Here is a 17,982-nt window from a genome sequence, read left to right as displayed (position 1 = left end):
AGAGGTGGATGCAGCAGAGGAAAGGGGGAGGGAAGGAAAGTGAGAGGGAGGGAGGGAGAAGTGAAGTGAGAGAGGAGGAAGGAGGGAGAGAGCCAGGAGGGTAGTGCGACCACTGAGCGGCTCCATCAGTGATAAGAAGGAAGACGATGAAGAGGATCCTGATTGGACATAGCAACAGCTTGAAATGGATTTGATTGACAGCCCAGAAAAAACATGCCGACTTCGGAGGATTTTGCCCGGCGATTCTGGCTGGCGCCGTTGGTCGTGCGCCTGGTAAGTGCATGGCGACCGTTCATTCTTCATGGCGAGGAGACATTTGAGGAATGAGCACAAGTTTGACATCCCTACGAGAGGGAGCCGACCCAGTGTACCTCCACCCTTCCTCAAGTGACAAGCGCTTTCTATTTTTAACCAATCGTGGCGCACTTTCACCCTCCTGCAAATATCTCACTTAGCAGCCGAGTGAGACCTCCTTTGTATGCCGGTGGATGCGGCTCGCATCGGATGGGCCGGCGGTTTGATTCCCAGCAGTCAGTTCGTCAGGCGAGAAAGTCGTGATAGTAATAATAATAATAAGAAGATCATTTTTCTTTGGGGGTGGAATGAATCGTTGTCTTATTTTATGTGTTAAAGAGAAGTCAGCAAAAATTGGGGAGAATTTGACCGATATTTGCCAATTTGAAAATCACTCATAAATCAGGGCTTTGTTCTTAGAGTCCAACTGTCATCTAAAGATCTTGAAAGCTTAATTTTTGTTATTGCTAATTCCTGGATCTGAAAAGGTTGCCATCAGATATGAGACGAACGAGAAGTTACTGGACTGCTCGGAAGTACTACCCACAAGCAGGGTACTCTAACTACATTTCGACACGCCCCTCCAAAAGCTCCTACTGTTGCCTGAAGTTCCATAGGTTCCTGGATCTTTCCCCCACAACCCAGAATTGTCTTTTTGAGGCCCTGATGAACTATCCTAAACTACATTTAGATCATATTTGCTCCTCCACAAAATTCCTACTTCCCGATAAAGTTCCTGGAACTCTCACTTTTCGGTACTTCTAGTTCCTGGAGTGAAACTCACCAATGACATCATTTTAGCCCTGATAAATAAAAACCTTGTCCATGAATGTAGACAATGGTTCTTAAACAAATTGGTCTCCAAAAGTTCTGAATTCTTAAAAATGGTTCCTGTCCAGACCCTGCCCCAAAATTTCAAGGAGCCCCCCCCCAGCAAGATCTTCTAATAAATTATCTTGGAACTAAAACAGACACATTGGACCTCCCCAATTTCCTTATTGGGATTAAAGTTCCTGATCATCTTGGTGCTTGGAACTTTTTTGTTGTCTGTTCCAATGGCTGAACAAACCCAGAAGGTGGACCTCTCAAAAGCAGGGTCCACTGCGTACTACTTTCTCGTAGTACCAATAGAACTAGTAGCACATGGTTGTCGAGCAGTTTTGCCTACATGTAACATGTAATTCTCCTACAAGTGTGCTCAAGTGTGTGTGTTGAGAGGAAGCTAAATCTGTTAGCACCAGAAAGCTAACAGCTTGGCATTCACTTGAGGCACAGTGAGTGAAGAGAAACCTGATTGAATTACACTTTCCAGAATGCGGACACGCCTTTGATTGTGTGTAAGCGTGCGTGAGTGTGCGTGTGTTTGTGCGTGCGCATATATGTTTGTGCGTGTGTGTGATGGCAATGCTAAATCAATAAGCTTGCACGGGACAACCAGGCTAATGAAGGTGGCAGACATGACTCAGTCTGTTTTTTTCTATCTTTGTGCATCACAAAGTTCTTGCAACCCAATCACACCACGGTTCTCCCAAAGTTGATGGTTGCACCTCTTGATCTGCAACTTTCCATAATTATCTCTTTTTTATATTCGATCATCAGAAACGATGACACTGTGTCGTTTTGTCATCCTTGTTGACACTAGTATGAATTTGACCATCAAATCTGAATTTGAGTTTTTGTTGTGCAGTCGGCTGCTTTTGTCTCAGACGAAGGTGAGCAGAGGATTTTTTTTGTCCTGTTTTTGTCTGCTTTGTTTCGTAGACTCTCCTTTCTTTATTGCCTCCGATAGAAAAAGTTGGATTGATGGTGGCGGTCGCAAATTGATCTTCTCTGCATGAAATGGTCACAAGAGAGCGGCCGTCGTTTAGCAACGATCGATAACGTCTTCAGAAGTAAGAAATCTCGGGAGGAGGCAGATTGGAGTGAAATTTGCCATTCGTGTTGGCCCTCATCCAGCAACAATATGTGTACATTAAGAAAGGGAAAAGTGAAGAGAGCGTGACAGCCTAATGAGCGGTTTATGCACCCAAATGTCAAAACGTGGCCGTTTGTTTTGGTCGTGGTTTGTCACTGAAACCGACAAATTCAACTTGAATCCACAACTCGATCTCTGCATGCAAATTGATGCAAAAACGATTTACTGTACCGTCTTGATGACAAGTTTAAACTGGTGTAACATAATGTAGAATTTGCATATTTCATTGATTGGCCTAGAATGATCCCACCTCCATTTGCAGTCCCACTATTTTGTATTTCAAGTTAGCCGGCGTTATCCGGCAATTGGGCGTCCCTCAGGGCGTGTTTCTTAATTGTTTCTTTGTAAATCCTTGTGGTGCCATCACAATTTCATTTTGGTGTCACAATCGCAAAAACAGACGCTTGGCGCAGCACAAAAGAAAAAGGCCGAACATTGCGAAGCTTTACTGGTTGAATCAATTCCTTGGAGAAGCAAACTATGGTGAAGCGGCCGAATGTGTCACCGTGCCCAAGTTACGAGGCGTTCCCAAAGAGATCAAACGTCTTCGGTGGCAGTCAAAATGCTTTGACAGCGCTCCCCCACCCTTTTGGTGTTGGAGGAAATTAGCGTGATGTTATCCTAAAAAGGATGCTTTTGTTTCTTATCAGGTTGTAAGCTTCCACTTCTTTCTTGAAGGAGGGATTTGGCATGCGATCAACAGCAACTGGTGTGATTTACATTTGCCCTTTCTTTTGACTGCAAAGGACTTCCAGGATGCTGACGTCCAATCAGTGAATAGAATTAAGAGCATCGTGCGAGGGCCGTAAGTCAACAGTAGCGTAAAAAACGTGAAATATTCCCAACATTTCCTCCTTCGGGTGTCATTGCAACATTCAGAACCTTTGAGCAATTGTAATGAAATGAAGTACAATCCATTTATGGTACATGCTGGACGTTTAGATGAAGGTGACCGGCCAGTTTACAATTTCTCCTTGGTCTTTCCAGGAATAATCTAAAAAAAACTTTAGCTTCATCGGATTCACCATTCCTCAGATGTCTCAATCCTTCTTGTTCGTTTTGGTGAAAATATTTTTTTACTGAAGATCATATGAATATGAAAATTTTCACTAAATGTGCCAATGGTTTTTGTCTTTTTAAATTCCAGTTACAGTATGCTGACTTGTCCAACTCACAAACAGACCTCCTGCAGGTATAAATAACAGAAAATGGCAGCCGCCTTTTGACGGGAACAGCATAAGGAACATGTTCTCTAGGAATCGCTCCAGTGGGGCACATGGAGCCCCTAAGGGGAGCACCAAGACCAAGAAGCGGGCCCCCAACCCCAAGGTAGCCCTGGCCATTCGGGGGAAAATCCACCGGCTGCTGCAAGGGTCCGTGGACCACCACGTGCCCGATCCCCAGCATTATTATGAGAAGGAAGCGAAACAGGAAAAATGTGCAAAGGATCACGAGCTCTGTCCAAAAACAGCATCCAGAGATGAAGCCTGCTCTTCGGTCGTCGTGTCAAACGGTAAAGGACACGCAGGTCCGCCGGGTCCACTGACTCTGGAAGGGTGTTTACGTATACCCTGCACTCCGCAGCGCAAAAGTGGAAAGTCCCCCGCCAATCGGAAGCGGATCTCCTTTGAGGGTTTGCTCCCGTTGTCCCCGGAGCTGCCACCCACCACCGTTCCACTCTCTGGTTCTGGCCGGCAGGACCGAAACGGCCTCTCGATTGCTTCCCCCCGCGCTCGACCCAAGAGACCTTACTCTGCCGGTGACACTTTGGATTACGATTTCACCGCACCCTTCCCAGGACCACCGAAGCCAGAGGAGGGGGAAGGGCGTCTGGGCGAGGAGGATTCCAGTGCCATCATTGATCACATTCTCAAAGAGCTGCGGGGCATCAACAAGATCCAGGAGGAGATCTCTGACCTCAGGGATTACCTCACCTCAGTGAAGGGCTCCGTGGAGGAAGTGTCGTCCTGCGTGGATGCGGTATTGCTGGAAATTGAGGGCATTCGCTCCAGTGGGAAGCGGAAGCCAGGCCTTGGCGCACAAGCCAGTACCTGGTCAGGGGAGGTGCGCATGGATGGGCCCTCCGGTCGCAGGAGGCCGGCTAGCGCGCACGGAAGTTTAGGGAGCGCAGCGACAAAGTCCAACCGATTCCCCGATGTTCGCAAAGGGGAATTGCGACAACCGAGGGCAAAGAACTACTCGGTATCTCCGATGGCAGAATCAACCAGTCATCTGGACCCCGAGGACTTTGAGGATACTTCGGACCTCAGCTCGGACATCCCAGAAGGCGCGGAAGCCGGGAAGCTGAGCTTTGGCCAAGACTGCCTGAGCACAACTTCCTTGTCTTCTCCAAGTTCCAAGTCCGAATCAGATGTGGAGAGAGCTACTGAGCAGGCAAAGGATCACTGGGGGACCGCCACACTTCCGCACGAAGCTGCCGCTGAGCGCCTTTGGGACAGGGAACCTTCCTACCTGCGAGATCATAAATCAGAGGCTCCATATGACGGAGCGGTTGGTTGGGATCACTTTGTCACTAGAATTTCTTCAAATCATGGCTTGGGTGAATCGAGGCAACATTACTCCCAGTCCCCCGTGAGGACATCCTCTCGTCGGGAGGACTGGCAAACGCGGAGGTCTAGATCCCAGCCAGGATTTCAGACAAGCCTCAGAAATTACAATGCAGAATATTCCTACCCTAAAGGTTCTGCTTACCATTCTTTTGACGGACATTATGGATATGCCAACGGGTTTGACTCTGTCCAATCAATCAGTCAGGTTGGTAGTTATGATGGAACTTATTTTCCGTATGAAGACTCAACAGCAGGGATGTGGACGTCACAAGACAATCCTTTTGTACCAGAGACTGAGAAGAGACCCCTTCAACTCGGTCAAAAAGACCCCCAAAGGGGCTATAACGTCAGGCGTATAAGTCGAGCCGTGTCCGACTTTAGTTCTGCTTTGCATGAAGCGCTTTGCAAACTTGAGGTCCCACCGGACCAAGAAGATGTAACAGGCTTTGACGCATCCACTCTTTCTGACATGCCTCCAAAATCCTTTAGTTGGGACCTCGTGAGCCAAACCATTCCCTTTGAAGAAGCCCAAGAAGGTGTTGTCGCCACCAGCCAGCATTACCCAAGTTTGGAACTTGTTGCCTATCCTGTGTCAATGTCCAACAATGTACCAATGTACCATGCAGATGTTCCTGAGGAATGGCCTCTGGACCGGAATGTCAAGAGCCAGTTATCTCAAGGCACCACCACGGAATCTTTGTCAATTGCAGAAGCAGAGGAACAAGGAGAAAATGTGGAAGTCAAGTCAGCCGTCCAGGCTGATGAGCAAAACCTGGAAATAAGCCAGATGGACGAACGCACGCTAAAATGTGTCAGGAGTTTCCAGCGGATCCTACGAGAGAAACGGGAGATGAGGCGCACCCTTGCCAGTGTGTCCACCTCTTCTCGGGAGGGCTTTGAAGCAGGTAGTCCTGAACCAAAAATCATTCTATCTTCATAGCATGTCTCCATCAAAACAGAGTTCCAAATGTCTTCAGGAGGGAAAGGACCATTTTTCATACGTGGGCGTCGGCCACCTGTCGCCCCAAAGTCAAATGTGACCGACCCCAGCTCAAAACTTCTCAAGTTCTGTACTTTTTAAGATTCAAAGCACCTGTGGGGCTAATATCAATTTGACGTCGTCTGTCTTGTCATCTGCGTAAAGCCAAGATTGTCGTTGTCCCCATGAGTGTCATCCATCCATCCATCTGCCAGCACTGCACTCCAGCCCTGTCGGCCATTTGCTGAATTAGAAGGGAATATCTCCTTGGAGAAGAGGGAGAGATCTTTTTGTTTTTGTTTTTTAATGGCCGCATGGACACATTAATGAACATTGACGAGCTCAGTCGGCTGCTCACGCCGAAGCCTAAGCATGAGTTGACGCTCGGCTGTATGTCTTGTGCTGTCTTGCAGGTGGAAGTCGTAATGGAGATCAGGTTTCTGACTGTGTGGTTTCTCTGCTTCCCGACATTACTAACATTACATCCCCCTCAAGACCTTGTTCGTGTGTAACTTGATGGAATGTTTCTTTGGTTGCATTGAAAATGTTGTGTCATATTGCCACAGTGATGACGAAATAACATCGGCCTTCGTGTGTTTTGTAGGACCTGAGCATGTGGTGTGAAGGCCCTCTTGAAAGTGTTTTGATTTTCTTCTGCATTGTTGCTATGAACTATCTGTCCATCCCTCCGTCCGCCCATCCATCCATCCGCCCATCCATCCGCCTATCAATCCATCCTCCTGTCCATCCGTCCATCCGTCCATCTGTCCGTCCATCCGCCCCTCCCTCCTTCCCTCCCTGCCTCCCTCCCTCCACCATCTGAATTCATCCAAATGAAATTTGTTTTGTTTACACCCCTGGAAATTTGGGATGATTCAGTCATTGAAACCAGTTTCACTACATTTTGATTGGGAGCAAAAATTTGGGACATTTTCAATGGTTCAGAAACTCTGGAAATTCGGCAGTAGGTTTTACTGTATGGACAGATGCACACAAAAAAAGTCGCAAGAAGCAATGCCCACAAAGATGCAGGAAGTTTGCCGTCTTAGCTCCTTTTAGGCACTTCCATAGATTCTCTATTTTGGTTGATAGTTCAGTCCCTGAAACCAGTTTCAATTAGCAACAACAAAATTTGCGACGTTTGCCTGTCATGAGTAGCAGTCAAATAGCCATGCCAGAAAAGGCATAAGACGTATGCTTTTTTTTGGTTTGAAGCAGCCACGTTTGGGTTGACTTTGTCTATTGACACAAAATTGCAGTTATGTTTTTCTCATTGTGAGTGGCCGGTGCAAGAAATTTTGAGGAGCCACAAAAAAAAAAAAAGAAACATTGCAATTGTCCTTGTCACTAACTATCGGGGTGACGCTAAGGCTAGCATGTCATGCCGAAGATCCACCGCAACGCCTCGATCCCGACTGGCTTCCCTCCATGTGCATGCTCCTTGTGGTGTCCATCGAGCCCTGAAAGGGATCCCTGAATCCCATCTGCTTTGGAATCTTTGACGTTTGACGTTTGTGTTTCAGAGCCAAGACGGCGACCTCGGCGGGCGGCCGTGGACCGGGCCGAGGTCAGTGAATGTCTCGTAGAATCAGGCCGCCAACATCCAGCGCGAAAGCTGTATGGATTTCCATCTGTGTGTTTGTGTGTATTGATGTAGGGAAAACGCACCGTTTGGCATTGACAGCATGCCGGACCTCCGAAAGCGAAGGCCTATTGCTCTCGTTAGTGAAGTGGTGAGTTCCAGTCATGAACAGTTTTTTCTGAATGGCCTTAAAAACACAGAAACGCTTCCAACGTGAATATGTGCAGTTTCATAAATAATTACAAAATTGCCAAGGACGCATTTCCCGTAATTCCGTTGCGAGTGGAAATTTATAATCGTATCATAACAATCCATTGAATACATGTGAATTAAATTGACCAATGAGATTAAAACGTGATGTATTATCCACTACAGTGTGGCAATGCTAATTGTAAGTAGCTAACAAACAAAAACATATGTCCTTTAAGCGGAGGACCATAAAGACAAAAGGTGGAAGCAACTAGGAATTTCTTTTGGAAAAATATGGATAAAATACCAAGAAAACCCAAAAGCCCGTTTTTTGAAGCTGCTTGCTCATCTGTAACCTTTGATTTCCTCCTCTTCCTCCTCCTCCTCCTCCTCTTCTGGCTTCCAGGCTATGGTGAGTAAAGCACATTTCTAGTAATTGTTGTGTTTTGAATGATGTGGGATGAGCTCGCACACTTTGTGCGTCCTTTGAAATATTCAGCGTGGGGATGCCCACGCTGTCGCTCACAAACAAAACAAAATCATATGAAACCATAGAAGGAAGGGCTTGTAGTGCCCGGAGAAACCCCACGCAGGCACGGGGAGAACATGCAAACTCCACACAGGGAGGGCCAGAGGTGGAATCGAACCCGCACCCTCTGAACCGTGAAGCGGACTTGCTAATCAGTGCTCCACCGTGGCGCTTATTTATTTATTTACTTACTTATTTACTTATTTTTAATCTACACCGTGACTGCTGTAGACTATGCTACTGTGAAGGAGGGGCACAGTATGAGTTTGGAAAAATACCTTAGCAAGCAGCCAGATGAAGACAAGATGCAACAATGATTCTAAAAGTTGCACGTGTGGAAGTGGAGGGGTAATCGTAGGCTGATCAATTAAAATATCAGCTGATTGTCATCACTCGACACTGCACCGTAGTCAAGAGGTTGGTCTTCAACTCTTTGTCTTGTGGGAGGATATGAAAACCTCATTGGCTTCATCTTTGCAGACCATGCTGCAGTCCAGGAAGGCCAGTCTGTCCCACACGTTGGCCATGAGGAGCTCCCTCAAAGACAAAGAGCTGGTTAGTCACGTTATCGATTCGCGTGGCGATGTCGTGCCTCTCGGATTGTTACCACAGTGAATGCAAAGGTGCCTCATGGTCACGGAGTCACAGGTGCTTGTTGGCTGCTTCCCATCCCAACAGAAGTGCCACGTGTACAAGAAGACACTTCAGGCTCTCATCTACCCCATCTCCTGCACCACGCCGCATAACTTTGAGGTGTGGACCGCCACCGCGCCCACCTACTGCTATGAGTGCGAGGGGCTGCTATGGGGCATCGCCAGGCAGGGCATGCGCTGCGCCGAGTGTGGCGTCAAAGTTCACGATAAGTGCCAGGAGCTGCTCAACGCCGACTGCCTGCAGCGTGAGTGGAAAGAGCTTCTGCGGCCAAATTTCAAATCGAGCCTTGTCGTCGACGCTTTGCTGCCGTCTTCCTCAGGAGCCGCAGAGAAAAGCTCCAAGACTGGAGCGGAGGACCGGACTCAACACATCATCATGGCCATGAAGGACCGGATGAAAATTCGCGAGAGGAATAAGCCGGAGATCTTTGAGGAGATTCGCCGAGTGTTCGACATTTCCAGGACGCTCCACAACCAGCACATGAAGACCATCAAGCAAAATATCCTGGACGGGACCTCCAAGTGGTCAGCCAAGATCACCATCAATGGTACGTTCTCATTCTTGTTCTCCTGAGCCCGATGACACTTCGGGATATCTGGCAGGAGTCGACCCCCGTCCCCCATAGTGTGAAAAAACTTGAGTGCCTTCGGCCAAAGTGCTAGTTTTAGCCGTGGCATGAAAATCCATCTGGCCTTCAAATACCCTGCCGGCCTGGCCTCTTTAGAACGCCTCGTCGTCAGCCGTATTGATGTCGAAAAGGTGGACGTGCGAGAGGAAATAAAGCCACCACGGTCTTCCAACTTCACTGCAGATGAGCCGGAATCTTTAAAAAGCGGTGCTGACAAGCATCTCGGCAAAACGCCGCAGTAGTTTGTGAGCGCCGATGCGCCATCTGCGCACCGGCCTCAGCGCTAACCCAAACCACTTTCGCTTGCTTCCGCCTCCCGCGCATCCAGGGTGCCACTGTTACCACGGCAACCTGGCACGTGGCAGTGTGCAGTGGCAGTGGTTGTTGCCGTGACAACCATCACACCTTGTCTGCGTGGTTCGTCAAAGGCGGAGATGTCAATCTGAGTTTGAAATAGTTGCACAAGGTTGCTCAGGAAGCAGGCCCATTCAACGTCTTTGAAAATAATTGACGAATTACCAATTAAGGCAGCCACGCAGTTGAAATGCTCCTAAACTTCCTCTGGTGCGTTAGTTGTGAGTGCGCAGGGGCTCCAGGCCAAGGACCGGACCGGATCCAGTGACCCGTACGTCACCATTCAAGTGGGCAAGACCAAGAAGAGGACCAAGACCATCTACGGCAACTTGAACCCGGTCTGGGAGGAGAAATTCACCTTGTGAGTTTGCGCTTATCCATTCTTCAACAGCGATGTTTGTTTCCAATCTTTTTTGAGCTCTGCGCCGCCTTTTCCAGCCAGTGCCACAACTCGTCGGACCGCGTGAAAGTACGCGTGTGGGACGAGGACGACGACATCAAGTCGCGGGTGAAGCAGCGGCTGAAGAGGGAGTCGGACGACTTTCTGGGCCAGAGCATCATCGAGGTCCGAACGCTCAGCGGCGAAATGGACGTCTGGTACAACCTGGGTACGGATGTTTTTTTTGTTGTCAGTTGATTGCAGACATCATTTTGCAACAAGAAATGTGGCATGTCTGTCGTGTGTCCACCCACATAAAATCTCAAAACGCCATGTTGATAAAGGCTGGGCTGAGCTAGGCTTGGTTGGAGGGCACTCTATGTCCAATACGAGGGATTAGTCGCTTTAGTCGTTAGCTTGAGATGCACTGCCAGTTATGCCTTTCGTTTTTTGTTTGTTTTTATTCCAGAAAAGCGAACCGACAAGTCGGCGGTGTCTGGCGCCATTCGCCTCCAGATCAGCGTGGAGATCGAAGGCGAGGAAAAGGTGGCGCCGTACCACGTGCAGTACACCTGTCTCCACGAGGTAAGGCCTCTGCTCCCCCCCTCTGGGTAGGGTGCTCGGTGGGAGAGGCTCCCACTTCATGATCTTGCGCTTCTATCCGGCAGAACATTTTCCACTTGGTGACGGATGTGGAGGGCACCGGCACGATCAAATTCCCGGTGGCGCAGGGCGATGACGCCTGGAAGGTTTACTTTGACGAATTGCAGCAGGACTTGGTGGATGAGTTTGCCATGAGATACGGCGTCGAACCCATCTACCAGGCCATGACGTAAGGCTACCGTCAATCTTTTACGTAACTTACATGAGGTTGTGAAAGGTAGTAAAAGACAAAGAGTACAGTTGAGGTAAAAGTTGTATCTGGTTGAAATAAACTTTGAACAGTGGTAGGACAGCTCACAGAGAAGACAATGCTCATCTAGCATATATTCCGATTTTTTTTTCAATTTGCAAGTCAGGGCACTGCCGTATTTGACAATGTCCTAATTTGTGTGTGGGTGTGTGTGCGCTCAGCCACTTCTCGTGCTTGTCGACCAAGTACATGGTGTCGGGCGTGCCGGCTGTGATGAGCACGCTGCTGGCCAACATCAACGCCTTCTACGCGCACCCCAGCGCCACCACCGCCAACGCCTCCGCACCCACCAGCTTTGCCGCCTCCAATTTCGGAGTGAGTGGCATAAAAGTCGCAGTTAAGGTGGAATGACGGAGCGTTCCCGCCGTGATCTGGGAACCCCGCTGGCTGTTTGTGGTCCAATTACTTGCACACTCACACTGGGCGCGGCCAAGTTGTCTGAAGTTTAAGCAGTAAAAATAGTCAAATTGCGCCATCCTGCCGAGCCTATTAACAAGTCCACCTTCAAAGATGGTGGCAGGAGCTGACGGACACCATCATCAGGGAGTCCTGATGCTGAGTTGGCCTTGAAGCAAGTTGATGGCACTTTTTTTTAAAGGCGCCACTCAAATTGAACTTCATGTTGGCCCCTAAGTGCCGGCTACTGTCACGGTTGCAATTGTTTTATCCTGACATAAATGCTTGTCGCTAAGCAACTGACCTGTCTCTGGCCACCCGATCAAAAGTAAAGCTTGATAAATACAAATCCAGACATTTGTCTCGTGAAATAAGGTGAGAAATTGTGAACTTTGGTATTTTGTCTCTCTAACAGCGGGATCGTTTTGTCAAGCTTTTGGATCAGCTCCACAATTCCCTGAGGATTGACCTCTCCATGTACCGAGTGAGTGTGCGAACCTCAGAAAAAATAGATGCCACGTACATTATGCTAGCCAAATGGCTTTTGGGGAGGTGTTTCCATCTTTCAAAAGATGTAACACAGCAAAAATACAACAAAAGAAATCCTAGTTTTGTCCTCAATTTGACTTTTCTTTTTTTTGGGATGAACAAAAATACGCATGTATGTCCTCAGAACAACTTTCCGGCAAGTTGCAAGCCCCGCCTCCAGGATCTCAAGTCCACGGTGGACCTCCTCACCAGCATCACCTTCTTCAGGATGAAGGTCCAAACTCATTCCATGCATTGCGCTTTCTTATATTGCCGTGGCTAATATGCTAACAGGCCCTTTGTCTCATCATCAGCATCAGCAGCACCTGTGACTCTCAATTTTTTGCTCTCAACACAAAGCAGAAAAATCAACCAAAAATGTTTTTTGTTGTATTTCATGTGATGGATTATCGGGATTATCGAGGCAATACCAACATGGCGTGTTCTTGTCCACGCGGTCCAGGTTCTGGAGCTGCCGAGCCCCCCCAGGGCGTCGTCGGTGGTCCGCGATTGTGTCAAGGCCTGCCTCAACTCCACCTACGAGTACATCTTCAACAACTGCCTGGAGCTCTTCAACCACCAGTTCCAGACCGCCGCTCCCATCGTCAGTAAACGCCTTACCCTCGCAAACTGTTTATTTTGCGCGCAGACGCAGGACAAAACAACATCCAAACGACAGGCCTTTAAAAACACATTCAATTGTCTTTGTCCATCCATTCATCCATCCATCCATCCATTTTCTGAACCGCTTTGTCCCCACTGGGGTCGCGGGCGTGCTGGAGCCTATCCCAGCCGTCATCGGGCAGTAGGAGGGGGACACCCTGAACCGGTTGTCAGCCAATCGCAGGACACACAGAGACAAACAACCATCCGCACTCGCACTCATACCTAGGGACAATTTAGAGTCTTCAATCGGCCTACCAAGCATGTTTTTGGGATGTGGGAGGAAACCGGTGTGCCCGGAGAAAACCCACGCGGACACGGGGAGAACATGCAAACTCCACACAGGGAGGACCGGAGGTGGATTCGAACCCGCACCCTCCTAACTTTGAGGCGGGCGTGCTACCCAGCGCCCCACCGAGCCGCTCCAATTGCTTTTGTTATGTTCGCTATGTACACAAGGATTATTAACTCACAGCTTTGTTTTTTCCTTGCAGCCTGAGCCAGAAAAGAAGAAGAAGAAGAAGAAGAAGGAAAAAGTAGACGGTGAGGAGGAGAAGGAGGAAGAAGAAGAAGAGGAGGTGGAGGGGGAAGAAGAAGAAGAGAATGAGGAGGAAGAGAAAAAAGAGGAGAGCCAGGCGCCAGAGGAGCAGGGCCCGAGCATTCAGAATCTGGACTTCTGGCCCAAACTCATCACGCTTATCGTGTCCATCATCGAGGAGGACAAGATTTCTTACACGCCCATCATCAATCAGTCAGTCTTCTTCTTCTATTGTTTTTAAAATTCACCTGCTGCAGAGGTTTCACTTACGTAAGATGGTGAAGCTTTGCAGCAGTGGAAAGACAAAAAATACAAATCTGGGTTTTTGCTCTGTGTGTGTGTGCGCAAACTTTGAGGACTCGCTATAAAACATGCAACTTCTGTGGGCTGGCTCCCTGTAGGTTTCCTCAGGAACTGAACGTGGGGAAAGTCAGCGCTGAGGTGATGTGGACACTGTTCGCGCAGGATGTCAAGTATGCTCTGGAGGGTACGATTTTGTGCTAGCGTGTGTGTTTGTCCATTCCTAAATCCGTCTTGTTGTTGTTGGTTTTTGTCTTTGCTGCGTCCGAGATTTTCTTTGACAATCTTTGGTATTTCTCCAGTTTTGGCTAAAGGCAGTCGCTATCGCAGGAACGTCGGTGAGCGTTGCTTGTTAGCATTGTTAGCGTGTTAGTCGTCAAGTGATTGTCTAGGACATATTCCTAGTGTAGGCTAGAAAGAACTTGGGTCCACGAAATCTTCCCAAATTGCAAGCTTACCTGTTTTGGGGGATTTATTACATCACCCAGTGGTTAGCTTTTCCTTTGTACGCTTGCATGGCAGTTCATAATGCAGGAGTTTAATTGGTGTTAAATTTGTGTTGGTGGGTTTGAGGGTGCGTTTGGATTGCTGTTGGTGCCTCACCGCTTTCCTCCATCAAATTTATCATCAAGTCATCAACAACATCCTTCTTTTCTTCTCTGCTGTCACTGTTTTTTTCTTCTTCTTTTTTTTTTTTGCCATTCTGTCACCATGGCAGCTGCAGCTCCCAGCACCTTCCGCATCCGCAGAGTACACTTCCAGGATGGTAAGACCACAGATGCAGATATATGGAAGATTTCAAATCATTGTTGTTAGATCAGAAGATTATTACCGTCGTAGCTAAACGTTCAAAAGGGAAAGAATCGGTTGATTGCTGATCATGTCTGAATGGAAAGGACGTTGGTAGTAGATTTTGGAAAGGTGATTTGCCGCTAAATTTTCAAATAGAAGGTTGTTGGTAAGTTAAGGAAAGAGATGATTGCTGGTAGTTTAGGAAAGAGGGGTTGCCGGTAAGTTCAGGAAAAATGAAGGAATTGCTGCTTCACTCTGGAAAGCGTTGATTGACGGTAAGTAAAGGTAGATTTTGAATGGTCTGAAACCTGGAAAATTTTGGAAAGGGAAGTTGCTGGTGAATTCAGGAAATGGATGTTGATGGTAAGTTAGCAAAACGTGAGGTTGCTGGTAAATTTGGAAAAGGCCATTGCTTGAAAGTTTAGGAAGGCGTGGTTGCAGGTGAATTTAGGAAAGATGGGTTGGTTCACTGAAGTTTGGCAAGTTCGACTGCTGGTAAAATTTTGATGTTGACGTGACTTTGTGTTCCCCAGAGCACGATCATCATCGTCTGTGCAAGCCTTCAGACTACATGAACCTTCACTTCAAGGTCAAGTGGCTCTACAACGAGTATGTGTCGGATCTTCCCGCCTTTGCCGACATCATTCCCGAATACCCTTCGTAAGACATTCGTCTCGCCTGTGTGGATTAGTCACACGCGTGTCCGCATTTGACGGCTTGTTGTGGTCTCCAGGTGGTTCCTGCCTTTCGTTCTGGCTTGGCTGGCTGAGAATGAGGATGTTTCCATGGACTTTATGCATGGAGCACTGGAGAGGGACAAGAGGGAAGGAGTGAGTCAACACACACACACACGCCAGTTTTTTCCTAAACTTACCAGCGAGATCTGCCACCAGCAATCTCCTGTCCAAAGCATACCAGCCTCCTCAAACACTTCTAAATTTTCCATCAGTCCTCCTTTCCCAAACCTTTCTCTGAATTTAGCATCAATTCCATTCTTGGAAGCGCCACAGCAATTCACGTTAATTTGTGAACAGACCAGCAATCACCCTAATTCCCAAATTGACCAGCAATCTCCCCTTTTGCTAACTTTATCAGTAGAAAAAAAAAATCAAAAGGCATCACCTTTGAAAAAAATATGAATTTTCTGTTGTCTTCTCCTTCCCATTGCTTCTTTTGGCTCCTCCCCAGTTCCAGTCGACGTCGGAGCACGCGTTGTTCTCCTGCTCGGTGGTGGACATTTTCACGCAGCTCAACCAAAGCTTTGGGATCATCCGAAAGCTGGAGTGCCCCGACCCCGGCGTGCTGGCTCACTACAACAGACGATTCGCCAAGGTGATGATGAAAGTTAGATGAAAAGGTTTTCGTCATCGTAGCGTGTTTCTAGCAAAAATGATCATTGCCAGTGTCGATTATCGTCGTCGTCGTCAGATCCAAATCTCATGAAGTGATTCCGATCCTCATAGTTGAAGGATAATTGTCAAAATCCAGGATTATTCTCACTACATCACGAGTGAAGTTGTTAAAAGAAATAACATCGTCGGAATTACATTTGTTATCTTTTGAGACTGATTGCTATTAGTTTTATTTTAGATCATTATTATTATTACCATGATTCCAGATGTTGGAAAATGCGCTTTATTATTAAATCTGTGTTGTATTGTATTTTAAAGTGTTACGTCAAAAGGATTATTCTTGTCAGAGTTGTTAGAACAAGTATTATCGTAGTAGTTGATCAACGGATGATCGTCGTACCTTGAATGTCCCATGATCCTTCGGGCGTGACCTGGCCGTCCGTCGTGCTAACCTTTGTTGCTAAAGGTGTTTTTATTGGTCCTGTTTGCTCATTGTCTTTGCAGACCATCAGCCATGTGCTGCTGCAGTACTGCGCCCTGCTGGCCAAAAACTTTCCAACCTACTGCGGCAAGGAAAAGATCGTCAGTACCCAAACGCGAGCGTCGGAAGTCGAGCGAGTCGAGCGGGCGTCCCTCACCTTGTCTTGTGGTTGCCGTGTAGCCCTGCGTGCTGATGAACAACATCCAGCAGATGCGAGTCCTTCTGGAGAGGATGTTCGAGTCCATGGGAGCAAAGCAGGTCGGCAGAGCAGCTTCTCGTCCTTTTTTGCTCCTTCTTGCGCAGTAATCTTGCCTTTTAGGAAGTTGACCACCTTTTGATGCTTTTCAATCTGCTTTGAAGACCTGTGGGCTGACTTTTCAGTGTTTGGTTTTCTTGGCAGTTCACAGTTGAGGAAGAGAGGGTAGGTCCCTTCTTTCTAGATCCCCCCCCCCCAAAGCCCGGCCACCTATTGCTCCCTACGGCCTCACGGTCATCGTTTCTTGAGCCGTGATCAAAAATGTATCATTACAATGATTGTCAAAGCTAATCCCACATTCCCAAATTCGAGCCTTCCTTTCCTTAACGTATTAGCAACGCCCCTGTACCAGCAATCTCCCTTTCCCTTATTCACCAGCAATTCCACTCGTTGAAATCTGCCAGAACGCCCTTTTCTCTAACTGTCGTGAATGTCCCAGTCCCCTTCCCCGAGCTCACCAGTAATCTTACCTTTCCATTAGTGATCAGTTTCCTTCCATTTCATGAACTGACATGTTAAATATTGATGCTTCTTCACAAAAGTTGGAGAACGAGGAAGAGGAGGAGTTTAATGATGAGGTTGGTACATATGTGGCCTGGTGACATGATCGCATGACCTTGCCTCTTGGCGTCATTCATATTTGTTTGTTTTGGTTGTTCTGTCTTGGTTGTTGCCCCCGTGCAGGCCAACAATGATATTGAAGGTGCTGATAATGACGGGGTGGGTACGCTATGCTGTGCTAAACACTTTTCTGTCTATTATTTTGTGCTTTTATCATTGCTTCTATTTGTTAATTATCATTTCATTTTCGACTCAGTCGAGCTGCTCCGACTCAGAAGGCTCGGAGGTAAGTGGCGGCTGCGGTTACAAAACGGAAGTAGAAGTGAATCCACATCCCGTTTGTCACTTTTTGCCCCATCTCTGTTCACCTACTCGCTCTCGCTCAGATGGACAAGGACAAGGAGGACGAGGTCCGACTGTGTGTGTGTGTGTGTGTTTGTGTGTGCGTGTGTGTGCCTGTATGTGTGTGTGGTTCTGTGTGTCAGCGTGGCTGTACATCTGTACATCAACATGATATCTAGACTAGTGTAAATGTGTATTTGAATGTATGTAAGAGTTTGTTTGTGTGTGTGTGTGTGTGTGTGTGTGTGTGTGTGTGTGTGTGTGTGTGTGTCTATTGTGTATGTGTGCCCCCGTGCGTCCGTGCATGTTGCGGTTTGTGACGTTTGTGCATTGTGTTGTTTCAGGATGAGAAGAAAGACAAAGAGAAGCAGGTTGGTTGTTTTGGTTTGCGTGTCACTTTGGCCTCCCTTTTGGCTTCCTCGTCTTGCTTCTTAGTGCTTTGACGCGTCTGCAAAGCGGATTGAAAAGTAGACAAAAGGTGGTGCGAGGGTGGGCGGACATCCTTACGCACCTCAGAGGTCCCAGCGCGCCAGAAGCGGTCACCACCTCGACCCTCGCAGCAGCCTCATTTTTGGCCTTCAAATTCAAACCCGCGTGTGTGTGGATGCGTGCGTGTGCTGTAGTTGGACACGGAGGCTGCTGACATCCTGAACGAGCTGCAACTGCACCTCAACGGCGTACTTGACAACTTCAGCGGCGTCTTTGCCACGAGGTAACGAGCGCGCCC

The 17,982-nt window shown here is 47.8% G+C and overlaps 2 protein-coding genes across 4 annotated transcripts in view; both read left to right on the top strand.

The window, feature by feature from the left end:
- LOC147058324 (protein unc-13 homolog B-like) overlaps nucleotides 1-17,982 on the top strand; it is a 45,525-nt gene that overhangs the window by 24,152 nt on the left and 3,391 nt on the right. The window contains exons 12-38 of one of the 3 annotated variants that reach the window (XM_085908771.1): nucleotides 7,342-7,385; nucleotides 7,476-7,551; nucleotides 7,996-8,001; nucleotides 8,599-8,673; nucleotides 8,797-9,016; nucleotides 9,092-9,319; nucleotides 9,974-10,115; nucleotides 10,193-10,362; nucleotides 10,603-10,718; nucleotides 10,802-10,965; nucleotides 11,208-11,361; nucleotides 11,858-11,926; nucleotides 12,116-12,205; nucleotides 12,434-12,574; nucleotides 13,128-13,384; nucleotides 13,573-13,658; nucleotides 14,190-14,237; nucleotides 14,797-14,923; nucleotides 14,997-15,093; nucleotides 15,452-15,595; nucleotides 16,120-16,197; nucleotides 16,277-16,354; nucleotides 16,895-16,930; nucleotides 17,037-17,072; nucleotides 17,170-17,199; nucleotides 17,600-17,626; nucleotides 17,879-17,967. In XM_085908771.1, the coding sequence (XP_085764897.1) occupies nucleotides 7,342-7,385; nucleotides 7,476-7,551; nucleotides 7,996-8,001; nucleotides 8,599-8,673; nucleotides 8,797-9,016; nucleotides 9,092-9,319; nucleotides 9,974-10,115; nucleotides 10,193-10,362; nucleotides 10,603-10,718; nucleotides 10,802-10,965; nucleotides 11,208-11,361; nucleotides 11,858-11,926; nucleotides 12,116-12,205; nucleotides 12,434-12,574; nucleotides 13,128-13,384; nucleotides 13,573-13,658; nucleotides 14,190-14,237; nucleotides 14,797-14,923; nucleotides 14,997-15,093; nucleotides 15,452-15,595; nucleotides 16,120-16,197; nucleotides 16,277-16,354; nucleotides 16,895-16,930; nucleotides 17,037-17,072; nucleotides 17,170-17,199; nucleotides 17,600-17,626; nucleotides 17,879-17,967 (2,828 nt within the window). Of the gene's footprint in view, nucleotides 1-7,341; nucleotides 7,386-7,475; nucleotides 7,552-7,615; nucleotides 8,674-8,796; nucleotides 9,017-9,091; nucleotides 9,320-9,973; nucleotides 10,116-10,192; nucleotides 10,363-10,602; nucleotides 10,719-10,801; nucleotides 10,966-11,207; nucleotides 11,362-11,857; nucleotides 11,927-12,115; nucleotides 12,206-12,433; nucleotides 12,575-13,127; nucleotides 13,385-13,572; nucleotides 13,659-14,189; nucleotides 14,238-14,796; nucleotides 14,924-14,996; nucleotides 15,094-15,451; nucleotides 15,596-16,119; nucleotides 16,198-16,276; nucleotides 16,355-16,894; nucleotides 16,931-17,036; nucleotides 17,073-17,169; nucleotides 17,200-17,599; nucleotides 17,627-17,878; nucleotides 17,968-17,982 lie in introns of those variants that run through there. The other 2 variants (XM_085908769.1, XM_085908770.1) reach the window with 2 other exon arrangements.
- LOC147058325 (uncharacterized) lies at nucleotides 72-7,366 on the top strand. Its single transcript, XM_085908772.1, is given in 3 exon segments — nucleotides 72-5,744; nucleotides 6,232-6,305; nucleotides 6,307-7,366. Coding segments are annotated over 3 exon segments (2,328 nt in total). The 5' UTR covers nucleotides 72-3,514; the 3' UTR covers nucleotides 6,331-7,366.

This window comes from Syngnathus leptorhynchus, chromosome 4 (genome assembly GCF_054491065.1).
Source record: "Syngnathus leptorhynchus isolate UIUO chromosome 4, UIUO_Slep, whole genome shotgun sequence".
Lineage (NCBI taxonomy): Eukaryota > Metazoa > Chordata > Actinopteri > Syngnathiformes > Syngnathidae > Syngnathus > Syngnathus leptorhynchus.
This window is presented reverse-complemented; position numbering and strand designations above follow the sequence as displayed.